The sequence below is a fragment of the Bombina bombina genome, chromosome 6 (assembly GCF_027579735.1).
Source record: "Bombina bombina isolate aBomBom1 chromosome 6, aBomBom1.pri, whole genome shotgun sequence".
Classification (NCBI taxonomy): Eukaryota; Metazoa; Chordata; class Amphibia; order Anura; family Bombinatoridae; genus Bombina; species Bombina bombina.
In genome coordinates this window covers 697,014,389-697,031,901 of record NC_069504.1, presented here as the reverse complement: position 1 = coordinate 697,031,901, position 17,513 = coordinate 697,014,389, and the positions used below count along the sequence as shown (strand labels likewise).

General features: G+C 36.1%; 1 protein-coding gene across 1 annotated transcript in view; it reads left to right on the top strand.

Moving 5' to 3' along the window:
• LOC128664570 (histone H2A.V-like) overlaps positions 1-9,154 on the top strand; it is a 145,346-nt gene extending 136,192 nt beyond the window's left edge. Inside the window, exon 7 of the mRNA XM_053719388.1 lies at positions 9,038-9,154. Coding sequence (XP_053575363.1) covers positions 9,038-9,099 — 62 coding nt within the window. The 3' untranslated portion in view covers positions 9,100-9,154. The remainder of the gene's footprint in view (positions 1-9,037) is intronic.
• The last annotated feature ends 8,359 nt before the right edge of the window (positions 9,155-17,513 follow it).

Here is a 17,513-nt window from a genome sequence, read left to right as displayed (position 1 = left end):
CAATAAATTAAAACAATCGATTGAAACCATAAAATTCCTCTTATGATCTAAAAAAGGGGTCTATGCCAAACTCATTGTTGGTCAGCAGTCGCAGACGTTATAAGTAGCAATACAATGCGCTAAAACTGAGTGATGAATGCTAGGAATGATTAACAAAATTAAGTTGCGTTCATTGAATAATGCAATATCCTATATAAAACAAACTGTATTGTAAAATAGCTTATCAGCTGATTCAATATAGTGAATTGCACAGTATCCTATATAAACAACCTATATAGGTCAACCTCTATAAAATGTTCTTAATAAAACATCCTTTGTGTTACAAGAGTCCAAAAAAAAAATAATAATAATAATATGATCCAAATGTGAACGTGATTATCCAAATTAGTCCAATGGTGAGTCCAATAAGGTGTGAATTAATCCGTGTAAAATGGTGAAAACATATAAAATATATTAAATATAAAAAATGAGTATAATAAAAATAAAAATATGTGATAACAAAAAGTGTCCGTGAACAAAAAATCAGGTGTACACCTAAAAAATGTTAAATAATTTCACTAAAAAATGTGTTCATTCTTGTGCTGTATAGAGTTCTTTGAGTGATCCCAAAATGAGTGGTATCCTAAAGTGAAAAAATGCCTTAAGGATGAAGTGCTTTAAAGATGTTTTTTCTCTAGAGATATTTCTCTTTCAAGTGAGGTTTTCTCAGAATGTAGATTATCGCCAGTGTCCTATAAAAAATAAACATACATAGTGCAATATTGCTACTATAAATAAGAGAAATAGGTATTAAACTTACCAATAAAAAGAACCTGAGCCGTAATACCAGTAGTGTCTACGCGTTTCGATCCCGGAGGCCCTTTCTCAAGACTGATAATGGCTTATAGTAATCATACCTTAAATAAGGTGTCCCAACCAATTGATGCGCCTCTAAAGATCGCACCGAAAAACTTGCGCCAAAAATATTCAAATGGTACATCAAAAGGCTAATGTGTGCCCTGGATATGTTACGCCAAAAGGCTAATATGTGCCCCGGATATAATACTCCATCTCTGTCGGCATCCGCCCAATGCCCCACCTGAAACCAAACTCCAGAATCCATCGCAACCGTAGGAGGAATGAAACCGGAAGTGACATCATATCCTGTTTCCGCACTTCCGGACTTTCGCTATCGGTTCATGGAGATGGTTTCCTGTTCGGCATAATGCGCTGAAAAGCAAAGATGGGAAATAGAACAGAAATAGAAATCCACACAAACAGTGGATAAACAATGATAACAATAACAAATTTCAACATCATAATGAAAGTAATGTTTATGAAAGACACTACCCAAGATTTAGGGAAAGGTACCATAAGGATCCACCTCACCCTAGGGATTACAATAGGGAAGAGTATAGAGGATATAATAGATCCCGGGATACAGATAATTGGGATCAGGTACAATACCCATATAATAAACCCTCACAACACAGACACTATCCAAATCACCATCTGAACCATTACCAAAGCAATGAGAATCAATCTCGACATGGGTACTATAGGGACAGATCACCGAAATATCCAACAAGAGATGAAGGGTTTAGGGGTAGGTCACCAACACATTTGGGTAACAGATTCCAGACCAAATTCCCATCATATGAAGGTAGAGGTGACTATACCATGGACAATGGATATAGACAGAGTTATAGGAATACGTACCATAAAGTACATTTCAAGGATAAAACAGAAAGATTTCCCCAAAGAAATACATACAATACAAGATCCAGACAACACTGGGCGAATACCCATACACCCACTACAAACAGATTTGAACATCTGAGAAATAATGAGGATATAAATAACACCATCCCTATAACTCCAAGACAGACAAATAACACCCTATCAGAAATTACAGATTGTCAGAACAACCACCATTTTTTAGGGGAAGGAAACCTGGCACTGATAGACAGAAACAAACAATCAAAAAGGAAAAACAGAATACAGGACACAGAAGAATCCCCAGTCTTAAAAAGAAAAACACAGAGGTAGCAGAGCAGGGTTAAAGATACAGCGGAAGAATAGAAAGAATATACATAAACACAAAGAACAGCAAGAGATTGAATCCACTATAACCCCTTCTACCAGTGACCAAAAACAAAAAGGGATATAGAATTTGAGTAACACCAACTTAAATCCCAAAGATATTGAAGTTTTATCTTTAGGTCTATCATATGCTCCATCCAGAGGCCTGGATAAATTCCAGGCCTATACACATGTAAAGCAGCTAGTAAGGAAACTGACTCTAAAGAGATTTTTTGCAAATCTGCATTGGAAAAATTAAATCACCAACAGATCAATAGTAGTAATACAACTTCCAAGGTGATAGGAGACGTCTCTCAGGAAAAGTCAACATATAGAGACTTGAAACCCAAATCCACCTTTTTTCCAACTACACACAAAGGACCACATATTGAAACATTTGAAAACATAGTCTGTGATGAAATAAAGAAACTAAATAACACACATCTTGAAATATTTCATCACAATCTGACAAAAACGCAAATAGACACTATTAATAGTTTGGAGAAAAATAAAGACATCATAGTAAAACCAGCCGACAAAGGCAGAGGTATTGTGATCTTAAACAAAGAAGATTCCAATAACGAGTCAAACAGGATTCTGGGATATTCTGAAACATACAAAGTTTTAGACAAAGATCCTATAGAAGTCTTTAAAAGAAAATTAGATTGCATGCTTTTGTCCGCAAAAAGGAAAGGCACACTTAACAATCAAGAATACAGGTATATAGCTACTAAACATCCTAGAATACCTGTATTCTATTACCTCCCCAAAATACATAAGAGGTTGGTAAACCCTCCAGGGAGGCCTATAATATCATGCATTGGATCAATCACTTGCAATCTATCCGAATACATTGATAGGAGAATTCAAAAATACGTAAAGAACCTCCCATCCTATTTAAGAGACTCGACTGAGATCCTGAACATACTGAATAATTTGGAATGGTAGGACGATTACATCCTGGCTACCTGCGATGTAACTGCTCTCTATACGAGTATTCCACACGATTTAGGTATAGAAGCAGTCAGACATTTTTTGGAGACAGATGGCGAAATGAGTCCAGATCAGAGAGATTTCATTTTGGATGGCATTCTTTACATCCTTACACATAACTATTTCTATGATGGAGGGAAATTTTACAACCAAATATGTGGAACAGCCATGGGGACCAGGTTTGCGCCTAGTTATGCCAACTTGTACATGGGCAAATAGGAGAGCATATTCTGGGACTCCTGCCCAGCAGGTGCAGACCTGGTCCTCTATAAAAGGTACATAGATGACATCCTTATAGTGTGGAAGGGATCCATTGAGGACCTTAAATACACCATAAATGTGATGAATACCAACATAATGAATCTAAATTTTACATATGAAATAAGTAAAATTAACATCCATTTCTTAGATCTAAATATCAGTGTAGAGAAAGGAAGGCTCTCAACTTCAACATATTTCAAGGAAGTTGACTGTAGTAATTACATTCACCAAACCAGTTGTCACCATCACAGATGGAAGTCAAATATCCCAAAAGGCCAACTCATGAGAATTAGGAAAAATTGTTCCGACATTGAAAAAATGGAAGGAACAATCAAAAATTCTAAAAGAGAGGTTTTTAGATAGGGGATATGACGAGAACATCATAGACAACACAATACAGGAGGTTGAAGTAATGGACAGAGAATCTATGTTGAAGTACAAGCAGAAAAAACATGATGAGGGCACAACAATAGAGGTGCTTTTTTTTTTTTTAATTCTTTATTTATTTTGTGGAAAGGACATGATACAGACACCTTCTCTCAAGATAAACAAAGATTCAGTGAGATACATTTACATACATATTGTTACGTACATAACATTAGATATGAGGTATTAAAAGACCCCCAAACAAGAATAGTAGTTGAAAGAAAAACCTGTACTCAAATATGTCCGCACATGTCCCCCCACATTTTCTATAAATACATCTCAATCAACTAGTCGGCTCCTCCCCCCAGGGTGTCAAATTCTCTTCCCGATATCTTTACCTACAAAGTTCCAAAGAGCTACTGTATCATTCAAAAACCAGTCTCCACTCGCCCCTAACCTGGGCCTCTAGAATGTATTCTGAGTTGCGTATAGGTGATAGTATCTTCACTTGCTGTGAGGTTTCTAGAGACTTAATATACACTCCCCATTTTTTCATAAAGCGGGCAGCACGTGTGGCTATGTCTCCCAAGGTGTCTACTTGCTCATACAAGAGTTGTGTAAGTATTTCTTTTTTCAATTGCGTTAGTGTTGGCGGCTCGCTATCTCTCCATTTTCAAAAGATAATTTTCCTAGCTAGCGGTATGACATTGTGTACAAATGCTGTTGTGTTTCTATCTAGGCTTTGACAGTCTAGTAATGCGATCATTGGAGGTTTGAGTGCGCCTATTGGGATGTTTAAGGTCTTCAGCCAGTGGTGTGTCATACCCCAGAACTTGGTCAACTTGGGGCAGGCCCAAAGCATGTGCATTAAATCTGCCTGAGTCTGCGTGCATCTAGGACAGTTTCCAGTGTGTTCAGCTTCCCATTTTCTATAGAGTTTTGGAGTAATGTAGGCCAATTCGAGCATTCTAGTATGCATTTCTCTAAGATCCATTGATAATGTGGCTTTTCTTACTCTTTAAATGCTCTCCTGAACCTGCTACCCATTTATTTGTGTTCCCAGTATCTCAGTCCATTTTGTGCTTATATAAGCCGTCGTGTTTTTGTTATCTGGCGCCTGTAACACTTTGTAGATAGGGTAGATAGACGTAACCCCTTGTAGAGGTGCCTTTTATCACTGAATACAGTGAGAACAGATTCCTAATAGAAAGAATCATAAGAAAGCACTGGCACTTCCTCAAAGAGGATAATATTATTGGGAATAACTTAAATGAATCTCCCAAGTTCATTTTCTCGAAAAACGAAAAATCTAAAAACTATTATTGCACCGAGTATCCCTATGACCTTTAAAAGTAAAACGAATGACATCTTTGGTAAACAATTGAAAAGCTTCTTTCCATGCTATTCATGCAAAGCGTGTAAACATGTTAGAAAACGCATACTTTTAAATCAAAGGTCACAAAAGAATCTTTCGTTATGAAAGAAATGATAAGATGTCAAGACACTGGTGTTACATATCTGATTGATTGTGGCTGCGGACTCAAATATATAGGGCAAACATCTAGAAAACTCAAAGATAGGATACGTGAGCATCTGCTCCAGATCAAATGGGGAAAAGAGGATTTCTCCCTATATAAACACTTTAAAGAAGTCCACAACAGCAACAGCAAAACTCTCAGATACATGGGTATAAGCAAACCTAGGAAGAACTGGAGAGGGGGGGGATTTTGAAAAGCAGCTCCAGAAAGTAGAATCTAAATGGATTTTCAATCTGGACTGCATATTCCTAAAAGGCTTTAATAGTAGCACAGAGATATTCCACCTGCTATGAAAAACTTTCAGACAGCTTTCACATGACATCCCTCATGCTATCCACCCCACAGAATTTCTATAGGTATCCTGTAAAAAGGTATACAAATAATCAGACCATAAGTGGATCTCTCTGAGATGGACACCATTTACGATTCTTATCTCCAGTCCATCTATACTTAAGGTTAGGTATCATAATACAGAATTAATATGGTCCCAATTACTAACAACTTATTTATAATATTATAAACTGGTTAGAGATGTTATGTTTACTACAACTCATCTATATATACAAATTTGATAAAATGTTATACAATTTTATGACATTCAAATAATCTCCAAAATTGTACCTGGTTGGAGATGTAATGTTTCACTTTATATATGATTACATTTTTTATAGCATCGTTTATAACTCTATGGTATTATATTATTTATGGGTTTATATTTTTTCTCTTTATTTTATTTTATTCTTTTATGTCAATTACCATGGATTAACATTGTTTTAACATTCGATTTTACTTTATGTATATTATGTAAAAACATTATCCATAGTTGTACAAGTGCTTTTATTGTCCAGCACTTAAATTGTTTTTGTAAAGGTATTAACCCAATATTACTGAACCTGGGTCTAAGATACGCTGCCCCAAATTAGCTCATAAACAACCGTATCCCGTCTCTGCTTTTCAGCGCATTATGCCGAACAGGAAACCATCTCCATGAACCGATAGCGAAAGTCCGGAAGTGCGGAAACAGGATATGACGTCACTTCCGGTTTCATTCCTCCTACGGTTGCGACGGATTCTGGAGTTTGGTTTCAGGTGGGGCATTGTGCGGATGCCGACAGAGACGGAGTATTATATCCGGGGCACATATTAGCCTTTTGGCGTAACATATCCGGGGCACACATTAGCCTTTTGACGTACCATTTGAATTTTTTTGGCACAAGTTTTTCGGCGCGATCTTTAGAGGCACATCAATTGGTTGGGACACCTTATTTAAGGTATGATAACTATAAGCCGTTATCAGTCTAGAGAAAGGTCCTCCGGGATCGAAACGCATAGACACTACTGGTATTACGGCTCAGGTTCTTTTTATTGGTAAAAGAGAGAAGAGGGCCCAATGGCACCACTGGTTGTAAATAAGGAATATAGTTATTGATACTTATATGATAATAAAATTAGGTGGAAGATAAAAATCTTGTATTCCACTTATTGTGTTTATAGTATCATTGTTAGGTGCTGTGTACTACTAGACTGGGAACAGAAATTGGGGATTGACATCTCCAAAAGAATGTACACTTGATTAGCACTCTAATTCCCTAATATGGAATTGTTTGCTGAGTTTCAGGAATGCGGATCAGTGAATTAAATTAAAACATAACTTTTATTGGACTATATATTAAAATTAAATGGAACAGATAATACTTTAAAAACCCAGGAATGAGTCAACTTTGATAGGAGTATGAAATAGAGCTATAATAAACCAAATAGGTAGCTGCTATAAGATAAATCTTAAGATATATTTCGACTAGAATTCTGCCAACTCTCTGAGTTATCCGTTTCTAATAAAAGTAGGAGTTAACCTAAAAGATTGTTAGGACATTCATAGTTCCAGTTAGTTTACTGAAACAAATGTCAGATTATGTAGAGTAGTGATTATGGTATCTTGTGGTATACCATGTACTTGAATATGAGGTTCGGTGTATTTTGGTTGCTTTTACAATGTTAACCCCTTTTAGGGTGTAATAAGTTAACTATTGTTGCACCCTAATGCTAATATCAAAATCTCACTAGCAGTACATAACTATTGTTGCACCATAAGGCTAATATCAAAATCTCACTAGCAGTACATATATATTTTTTCTTTTAAAAGATTTGTATTGGATAACGTTCTTCAGCTAGCTAATAAATAACACTGAATAAGTGAATTCGTCATATATTTATAAACACCTTTGTATGGGTCTCATCAGTGTATTTGTCACTAAGTCTAGATATTCTAGATTCAGGCTATTATCAAAATTTGCTGCAGTATATTTCTGATTTATTTGCTCTCTGAATTATTCCTAATGTAGGTAAACCATTGGATTTTAGCTGCAGCTGTTGTAACATAGCATAAGGTTTGCTGATATGGCTTGTTTATGAAGCTAAAGGTAGTATACAAGGTTAATCACCAGAGTTCTGATAGTACTCTAGATTCTAAGGAGCTAAGTATAGATCGAGTAACTTTCAATCATTAGTTAAACTGTGGTACTCAATATATGTGGACCTTATATAAAGTTTGCTTATTGGTAAGTTTAATACCTATTTCTCTTATTTATAGTAGCAATATTGCACTATGTATGTTTATTTTTTATAGGACACTGGCGATAATCTACATTCTGAGAAAACCTCACTTGAAAGAGAAATATCTCTAGAGAAAAAACATCTTTAAAGCACTTCATCCTTAAGGCATTTTTTCACTTTAGGATACCACTCATTTTGGGATCACTCAAAGAACTCTATACAGCACAAGAATGAACACATTTTTTAGTGACATTATTTAACATTTTTTAGGTGTACACCTGATTTTTTGTTCACGGACACTTTTTGTTATCACATATTTTTATTTTTATTATACTCATTTTTTATATTTAATATATTTTATATTTTTTCACCATTTTACACGGATTAATTCACACCTTATTGGACTCACCATTGGACTAATTTGGATAATCACGTTCACATTTGGATCATATTATTATTATTATTATTATTATTATTATTTTTTGGACTCTTGTAACACAAAGGATGTTTTATTAAGAACATTTTATAGAGGTTGACCTATATAGGTTGTTTATATAGGATACTGTGCAATTCACTATATTGAATCAGCTGATAAGCTATTTTACAATACAGTTTGTTTTATATAGGATATTGCATTATTCAATGAACGCAACTTAATTTTGTTAATCATTCCTAGCATTCATCACTCAGTTTTAGCGCATTGTATTGCTACTTATAACGTCTGCGACTGCTGACCAACAATGAGTTTGGCATAGACCCCTTTTTTAGATCATAAGAGGAATTTTATGGTTTCAATCGATTGTTTTAATTTATTGTTCAATTGTTTTTTATTATTGTGTTTTTAATTACTGTGATATATACACTCATCTGTTTTTTAGGATTCTGAATTAAATTGTATTTTTAAATTTCGCATATCCGACCCTAGTTTACTTTTTTACTGACGCATCTGTTATACCTACCGACTCCACCTTTTGCCATTTATCCCCACTGGGGGTTTTTTAGCGCTCCTTCATAGCATTTGTTTGATTCCTTCATTTGAGATCTGATTGAGAGATCTTGCACATTGGGGAGGAGCTTGTGTGGTAGCATTTTTGGGGCTGGTGATATCTCCTTTGTTCAAGTCTTCATGTGCTTTCTAGGCAGCTTTTTACAGATATCTACATTACTTTTAAGCAATTTAACATATGGGTGTCTTTAATATTATTTCTAAATAGTTATGAGACTGCTACAACACAAATTAAACTATTCTTTCTTCGATTTTGCAGGTGTCGTTCCTCACATCAACAAAGAACTACTGAGGAAGAAGGGACAGCAGGAGTTTTCTTAACAGCAGCCTATTACCATTTATTATTAAAATTCAAAAAAACTTAAATGGAAATTAATTATATGATGCCTATGGATTTATTTAGTTGCATAAGATTTTTCAGACTTATTTTTTTTTTTTTTTTTAAATGAGGTCCGCTATTCCTAATGTCCTGCAGACAATCAACTGACACCCATAAGATACTAAAACATTGATAACTTAAGAAAATGTTATTGTAACTATACATTAAAGCTAGAAAGGCGAGATTAAAAGTGGAACACAATCAATAGCACAGTGTATGTTACCTTTTACATGACGTCACTACAAGTGGATGGATAAATATTTAACACAAAGCATCATGGGCAATTTTATCATTCATGATTCAGATAGAGCATGCAATTTTTCGAAATGTAGCCACCAATCAGTAAGCGCTACCCAGGTGCTGAACCAAAAATGGTCCGGCTCCTAAGCTTACATTCTTGCTTTTTCAAATAAAGATACCAAGAGAATGAAGAAAAATTGATAATAGGAGTAAATTAGAACGTTGCTTAAAAGTGCATGCTCTGTCTGAATCATGAAATAAAAAAATTGGGTTTAGTATCATTTTAAGTGCTCAAGCGCAATTTAAAATACCACTGTAAAACTGATTATAAATAGTAGAGCACAGAACTACATAAATAACTATTTCTTGTGCACAATCAGCTTAGCTCACCCTTGGCTTAGTGCACCATCGGCTTACCACTCAAGCAAGATCTAGTATGACTGTTTCTGTGCACCCCTATAGAAGTCTATTGTGTGAGACATTTTGCACACCCACTGCCCGCACTATCTGACATGCAGATGTTAATACAGTACACTATTACTCGAGCGGTAAAAAATAATGGGCTAGATTAAGAGTGGAGTGTTATAGTTTATGCATCAAGTTATATTCCGCTTTTATTACACGTTAAAATTAAATGTGAATGATCACCACAACTTCAGAGCTCTGGTTAACTGTTACACTCGAATAAAAAGTGTCACAAATCACATCAAAAATACATTTAAAGTAAACACTATCTATTAAAATTATTGACAAAAAAGGCATTAAAAAGTTCTAAGGACTCAAAGATATGAGGTCTCTGGTATAAGAAAAAAAAAGGACTGCAAATGGCTTTAACATAGAGATACTACAGTACATACATACAATGTCAAAATATGTATATATATGAATATTTATATATGTATATATATGTTTATATGTGAGTACATATGTGTTTATATCTGTATTTATGTATTTACAGACATATACAGTATACACATGTAATTCCATAAAGCTACATATTTATACATATAAGTAACTACAAAATGTAGGGAGAGATTAATATATTTACGTATCAACACTAGATATTTGATCAGGATACTAAGATATCAATTAACTGAGCTCAGCAGGTGACTAGGCTGCAAATGAGCTCTGGTGCAGACCCTCAAATTTAAAAATAATACTGATACAAAAGAAAAGGTCTTCAGAATTCACAATAAAATTCTGAAAAATGAGAGTGACTTCAGCACTCTTATGTATCCCAAAAATGTGAAAATAGAATGGAAAACCTTTCAAAGAAGGACCAGCGCAGGCACAGGTAAGCACAGAAATAAAATTTTATTTAAAAAACACACACAAAATACATATAAAACCTGCCTCCCTGGGTGTGCTACACACCAAAAAGCTAGACCGCTGCGGTTAGAAAGTCATTGCAAGTAATGAGAAAAGCCAGTATGATCTTTGGAAAGGCAAACACTGTTCCAACGATAATATCACAAGCAGATATGCCATAGAATTATAATGTCCAGAACAGGTAATCGAGCATCATGTTACCCATTTGCCGTAATACATCAACAAACGGCTGGAAAAAGTGGCTTGAATCAACATCATATAAGCAGCAGATAGATATGTGTGGAAATCAAGTATACAACCTGTTTCGGGAACGTTGAGGGCACTTGGGAATTTATTTGCTCCGGTTGTTGATTCCGGGTGACTCAGGTCAGAGTGCAGGTCACTACTGCTTAAGCAGCAAAAGGTTGAGGTAAGAACGTCCTCTATACCAAACGATCAGGCTCTCCAGAGAAACACCCACGAATACAGATGCAATGCTGACCCATTGTTAGATCCACAACAGACAAGTAGTGTGTAGACTTTTCTCCCACAGGTGCAGTTATTCCAGAAGGTAGCGACTTGATTGTAATCTCTCGCCTATAGATTCTCACTATGGCAATCAAAGTAGGTGTAAATGGATTCTGTTGCCAGCATTTTACTTAGAGACATTTCCTCCTGCTCAAAGAAACAAATAGCAAACTGTTGCTCACAAGGTATCCAAACCACCGAGGCTTCAAAACAAACAGCCAGCTACAAAGTTGCAGTCGCCGCACGTTATGCCCCACAATGCTGAGCGAAAGCCAGGGCCTCGTCTTGACTGTCCATTAGTGTGACAACATCGCTAGACATTGGATCAGATTGCCAAACCTTTAAAAGTACAACAATATTTTAAGTCTAAAGAGTACACAGAAATTGTCATATTTTGTGCTTACCTGCAATTGCCCGGTACTTAGAATGACATGGCTATACTAGAAATGTACATAGTCCTGCTTGTTACACTATACCGTTGTACATAAATCTATGCAAGGTTTCAATCTTATTATTGATAAAACCAAAAATCTGTACATTTAATAGAACTGGTTTATTACATGCAGATAAGGAACACCAATATCTAAAAAAGTATATATATGTAGCTGTTTCATACTTGTGTTTTCCAACAATTGTATCTATAGAAACTATTTATATTAAGGTATTTAACCAAGAAAGGATGCATACTCAATTCTTTCATTTAGGCCATTGGGTGATACTGTATTTAAGAGATAGGTCCAGCGAGCTTCTTTTCTCAGGAGACATTTATTTTCATCCCCTCCTCGCCCATTTAAAATTCCCCTATCAATGCCAATTGTGATACTGCGTGAAGTGTCTCTCCACACTTGTGTCCCTAGAATAGAGTTTATCATCTTAATGCTCTTGTATCCTGTCTTTGAACAATCTTTTGTTTTTTCCAACATAAAATTGGGCACAGGATCATTGTAGTAAATAAACCACTCCAACTGAATTGCAGTTGGAAAAAGTTCTAATTTGATATTCTCTGCTATTATTAGTGGAAAAAGTTTTGCATTTAGTCATGTATGGGCAGTACACACAGTGTCCACATGGGTAGTTACCTTTAACCTGTTGATAGTTTGCTAACCAATTTCTTTCTGATTGGGACCTTATAAATCTGCTTTTCACCAGTTTATGACCGCAAAAAAGTCTCCTAGTTTGAGGGATAATGTTAGGATATGCCAGTTCTGGGCTAGTATATTTCTGATATTTTGCCAATGACAGTTGTAGGTCATGATAAACCTCACTTGTTGGCTTAGTCACATTACAATAGAGTAGTGTATCCCAATCTAACTTTCTTACTTTCTTACTTAGTTTGTTTAATCAATTTGTGAGAATATCCCCTTTTAATAAATAATTTAATTAATTTCTTTAGCATGGAATTCAAGTTTAGTTCTAGACGAACAGTTCCTCTTCAGTCTCAGAAACTGACCATATGGTATCCCCTTTTTAAGTGGTTCTGGGTGACTACTAGATGCCTCTAGTAAGCTATTAGTGGCTGTTTCTTTTCTAAAACTATCTGTTAATATGGAGATTCCTTCTTTCTTAATAAGAATATCTAGAAATGGCAAGTGTTTATTACTGTGGGCATATGTCAGGAATATGGTGCAACTATTATGATTTAGATTTGACACAAATTGTTGCAATTAAACAACAATATGAAAAACTATCTCGTAATCCCCTATCCTTTATTCAGTCAAAATTTATTAAAATCCTTCAAAAAGCAAAGTCTGAAGGTTTAATATCTCTGAAAGAATATCAATATCTGTACCCCACCTGCCCAGCAATGCCAACGTTCCATATCATAAAGAAGCTACATAAGAGCATGTCCCATCCCCGAGGGAGACCTATTGTCTCTGGGATTGGGAGCATTAGTGAACATATAGGAATGTATGTGGATAATTTCTTACGTCCCTTTCTGACCTCGCTCCCCTCCTATGTAAAGGACACTCCTGACTTGTTACGGAAACTAGACAGCCTAATGGTTAACCCCGAGACTGTTCTGGTTTCGCTAGATGTTGACGGCATCTATTCCTCTATCCCAAATAATATAGGGATAGAGGCCTGTAAGCATTTTCTTGCGACACGTGGGCCAGATTGTGATACATACCACCTTTGTTTTGGAGTTGTTGCGATTTATTCTTGAAAATAACATTTTTCAATTTAACAATACCACATACAGATTAGAGGTACAGTCATGAGAGCTGTTTGCACCCCCACATATGCATGTCTCCATGTGGGAGCATGGGAAATCTTTTATGTCTTTGAACATTTTAGTGAAATACTGGAATCCCACATCTCCCTTTGGATTAGACATGTGGATGAAATCCTGATGTTTTGGGATGGACCTCTAGAATCTTTGCAACTATATGTGTCAAATCTAAATCAGAATAGTCACAATATATTCCTGACATATGCCCACAGTAATAAACAATTGCCATTTCTAGACATTCTTATTAAGAAAGAAGGAATCTCTATCTCAACACAGATTTTTAGAAAAGAAACAGCCACTAATAGCTTACTAGAGGCATCTAGTAGTCACCCAGAACCACTTAAGAATGGGATACCGTATGGTCAGTTTCTGAGACTGAGGAGGAACTGTTCGTCTAGAACTAAACTTGAATTCCATGCTAAAGAAATTAATTAAATGATTTATTACAAGGGGATATTCTCACTAATTGATGAAACAAACTCTAAGTAAAGTAAGAAAGTTAGATAGGGATACACTTCTCTATTCTAATGTGACTAAGCCAACAAGTGATAAAATCAGGTTTATCCCGACCTACAACTGTCATTGCAAAATATCAGAAATATACTATACCAGAACTGGCACATCCTAACATTAGATGAGAAACTGGTTGACAAAATGGGGGAAAGCCCTCTTATGACCGCAACAAAGTCTCCTAGTTTGAGGTATAAACTGATAAAAAGCAGATTTATAAGGTCCCAATCTGAAAGAAATTGGTTAGCAAACTATCAACAGATTAAAGGTAACTACCCATGTGGTCACTGTGTGTACTGCCCATACATGACTTAGTGCAAAACTTGTTCCACTAATAATAGCAGAGAATATCAAATTAGAACTTTTTCCAACTGTAATTCAGTTGGAGTGGTTTATTTACTACAATGTTCCTGTCCCCAATTTTACGTTGGAAAAACCAAAAGGTTGTTCAAAGACAGGATACAAAAGCATTGAAATGATATCCTCTATTCTAGGGACACAAGTGTGGCCAGACACTTCATGCAGTATCACAATGGGAGTACAACTTCTTTGAAATTCATCGGCATTGATAATGGGAATTTTAAACGGGTGAGGAGGGGATGAAAATAAATGTCTCCTGAGAAAAGAAGCTCGCTGGACCTATCTCTTAAATACAGTATCACCCTATGGCCTAAATGAAAGAATTGAGTATGCATCCTTTCTTGGTTAAATACATTAATATAAATAGTTTCAATAGATACAATTGATGGAAAACATAAGTATGAAAAAGCTACATATATATACTTTTTAGATATTGGTGTTCCTTATCTGCATATAATAAACCAGTTCTATTAAATGTACAGATTTTGGTTTTATCATTAATACGATTTAAACCTTGCATAGATTTATGTAGAAAGGTATAGGGGCCTATCTATCAAGCTCTGAATGAAGCTTGATGCCCTGTGTTTCTGGCGAGCCTGAAACAGCAGTTATGAAGCAGCGGTCACAAAGACCGCTGCTCCATAACCTGTCCGCCTGCTCTGAGCCCATTGGCCGCGAGTCTGCAGGGGGCGGCATTGCAAAAGCAGCTCTTGTGAGCTGCTGGTGTAATGCTGAACACGGAGAGCGTATTGCTCTCCGCATTCAGCGAGGTCTGTCGGACCTGATCCGCACTGTCGGATCAGGTCCGCCAGACTTTCTTGAATAGGGGCCATAGTGTAAAACCTTGTGAAACAAGTGGTAGTATGTACATTTCTTTTATAGCCATGTCATTCTAAGTACCATGCAATTGCAAGTAAGCACAAAATATGACAATTACCATGTACTCTTTAAAATATTGTTGTACTTCTAAAGGTTTGGCAATCTGATGCAATATATAGTGACGTTGTTGTCGTTAGTGAACCCCTCCTACCTACTAGTTCAAACCAATATAGGTGCCGGTATCACACTAATGGACAGTCCTGATGAGGCCCCGGCTTTCACTCAGCATTGTGACAGTTTGCCATTTGTTTCTTTGAGCAGGAGGAAATGGCTCTAACTAAAATGCTGGCAACAGAATCCGTTTACACCTGCTTTGATCGCCATAGTAAAAATCTAGAGATTACAACCAAGCCGCTACCTTCTGGAATAACCAGTGGGAGAAAAGTCTACACACTACTTGTTTGTTTGTTGTGGATCTGACGATGGGTCAGCATTGCATCTCTATTCGTGGGTGTTTCTCTGGAGAGCCTGATCGTTTGGTATAGAGGACATTCTTACCTCAACCTTTTGCTGCTTAAGCAGTAGTGACCTGCACTCTGACCTGAGTCACCCGCAATCAGCAGCCGGAGCAAATAAATTCCCAAGTGCCCTCAACATTCCTGAAACAGGTTGTATACTTGATTTCCACACATATCTATCTGCTGCTTATATGATGTTGACCGAAGCCACTTTTTGATCTATTACTGCAAGTGGGTAACATGATACTCAATTACCTGTTCTGGACATTATAATTCTATGGCATATCTGCTTGTGATATTATCGTTGGAACAGTGTTTGCCTTTCCAAAGATCATACTGGCTTTTCTCATTACTTGCAATGACTTTCTAACCGCAGCGGTCTAGCTTTTTGGTGTGTAGCACACCCACGGAGGCAGTTTTTATATGTATTTTGTTTGTGTTGTTTGATTAAAATTTTATTTCCGTGCTTACCTGTGCCTGTGCTGGACCTTCTCTGAGGGGTTTCACATTCCTTTATTTTTTAACATTTTTGGGGTACATAAGAGTGCTGAAGTCCCTCTCATTTTTCAGAATTTTATTGTGAATTCTAAAGACCTTCTCTTCTGTATCAGTATTATATATGTATACATATATAGACAAATATTTAAAAAAAAATAAAGGGAAAGGTAGGTAAGGGGTGCTACACTACACAAAAATGAGGGGGGAGGGGGCCCTAACTAATGATTGTGGGAGGGGGAGGTAGGGGGACCACTACAGAAAATAAAATAATATATATATATACATATATTAATGTTTTATAGGTACTTGCAGACAGCTGCCAGTACCTAAGATGACGGACATAGTTAGAGGGGGGAGGGTTAGAGAGCTGTTTGGGAGGGATCAGGGAGATTGGAGGGTAAGGGGGGATCCTACACTGAAGAAAATATAAAAAATATATATTTAATTTTAAAAAATTGCCTTTAATTTTCATATTGGCAGACTGTCTGCCAATACCTAAAATGGGGGTAACTAATGGGGGTAAGGGAGAAAAGAGAGCTGTTCGAAAGGGATCAGATAGGGATCAGGGGGTTAGAGGTGTCAGGTGGGCGGGTAATCTCTACACTAAAGTTAAGTTAACCTTACAATCTACCTGATTAACCCCTTCATTGCCAGGAATAATAGAAGTGTGGTGCGCAGCTGCAGTTAGCGGCATTCTAATTACCAAAAAGCAATGGCAAAACCATGCATGTCTGCTATTTCTGAACAAAGGGGATCACAGAGAAGCTTTTACAATTATTTGTGCTATGATTGCACAAGCGGTATGTACATAATTTAAGTGAGAAACCCAAAGTTTGTGAAAAAGTTAACATTTTTTTTAAATGATCGCATTTGGCGATGAAATGTTGGCATGGAATATACCAAAATGGCCTAGATCAATACCTTGGGTTGTCTACCTAAAATATATATATATATATATATATATATATATATATATATATATATATATATATATATATATATATATATATATATATATATATATATAAATATATAAAATGTTGACAGGTAAATAACAAGGCTGTATTTTTGTTTAAATGGAGTGATAGCAAAAATGCTAAAAATTCTCCAGTATTTTTGCCAAGTTCTTCTCTGAAAGTCCTGGTAGTGAAGGGGGTTAAAGGATTGCACAAATCGGAATAGGTAACAGATACTGCAGTGTGCTGTAATTGAGAGCATCTTAGAAATAATGGCAAAAGACACAAAACATAGGTCGTAATGATCAAAAACTCACTAGCATGTAGAGAAAAATCTTTGGGATCTTTTAGACCTTATATTGTAATACTAGTTCTAAAGCCCGTGTACA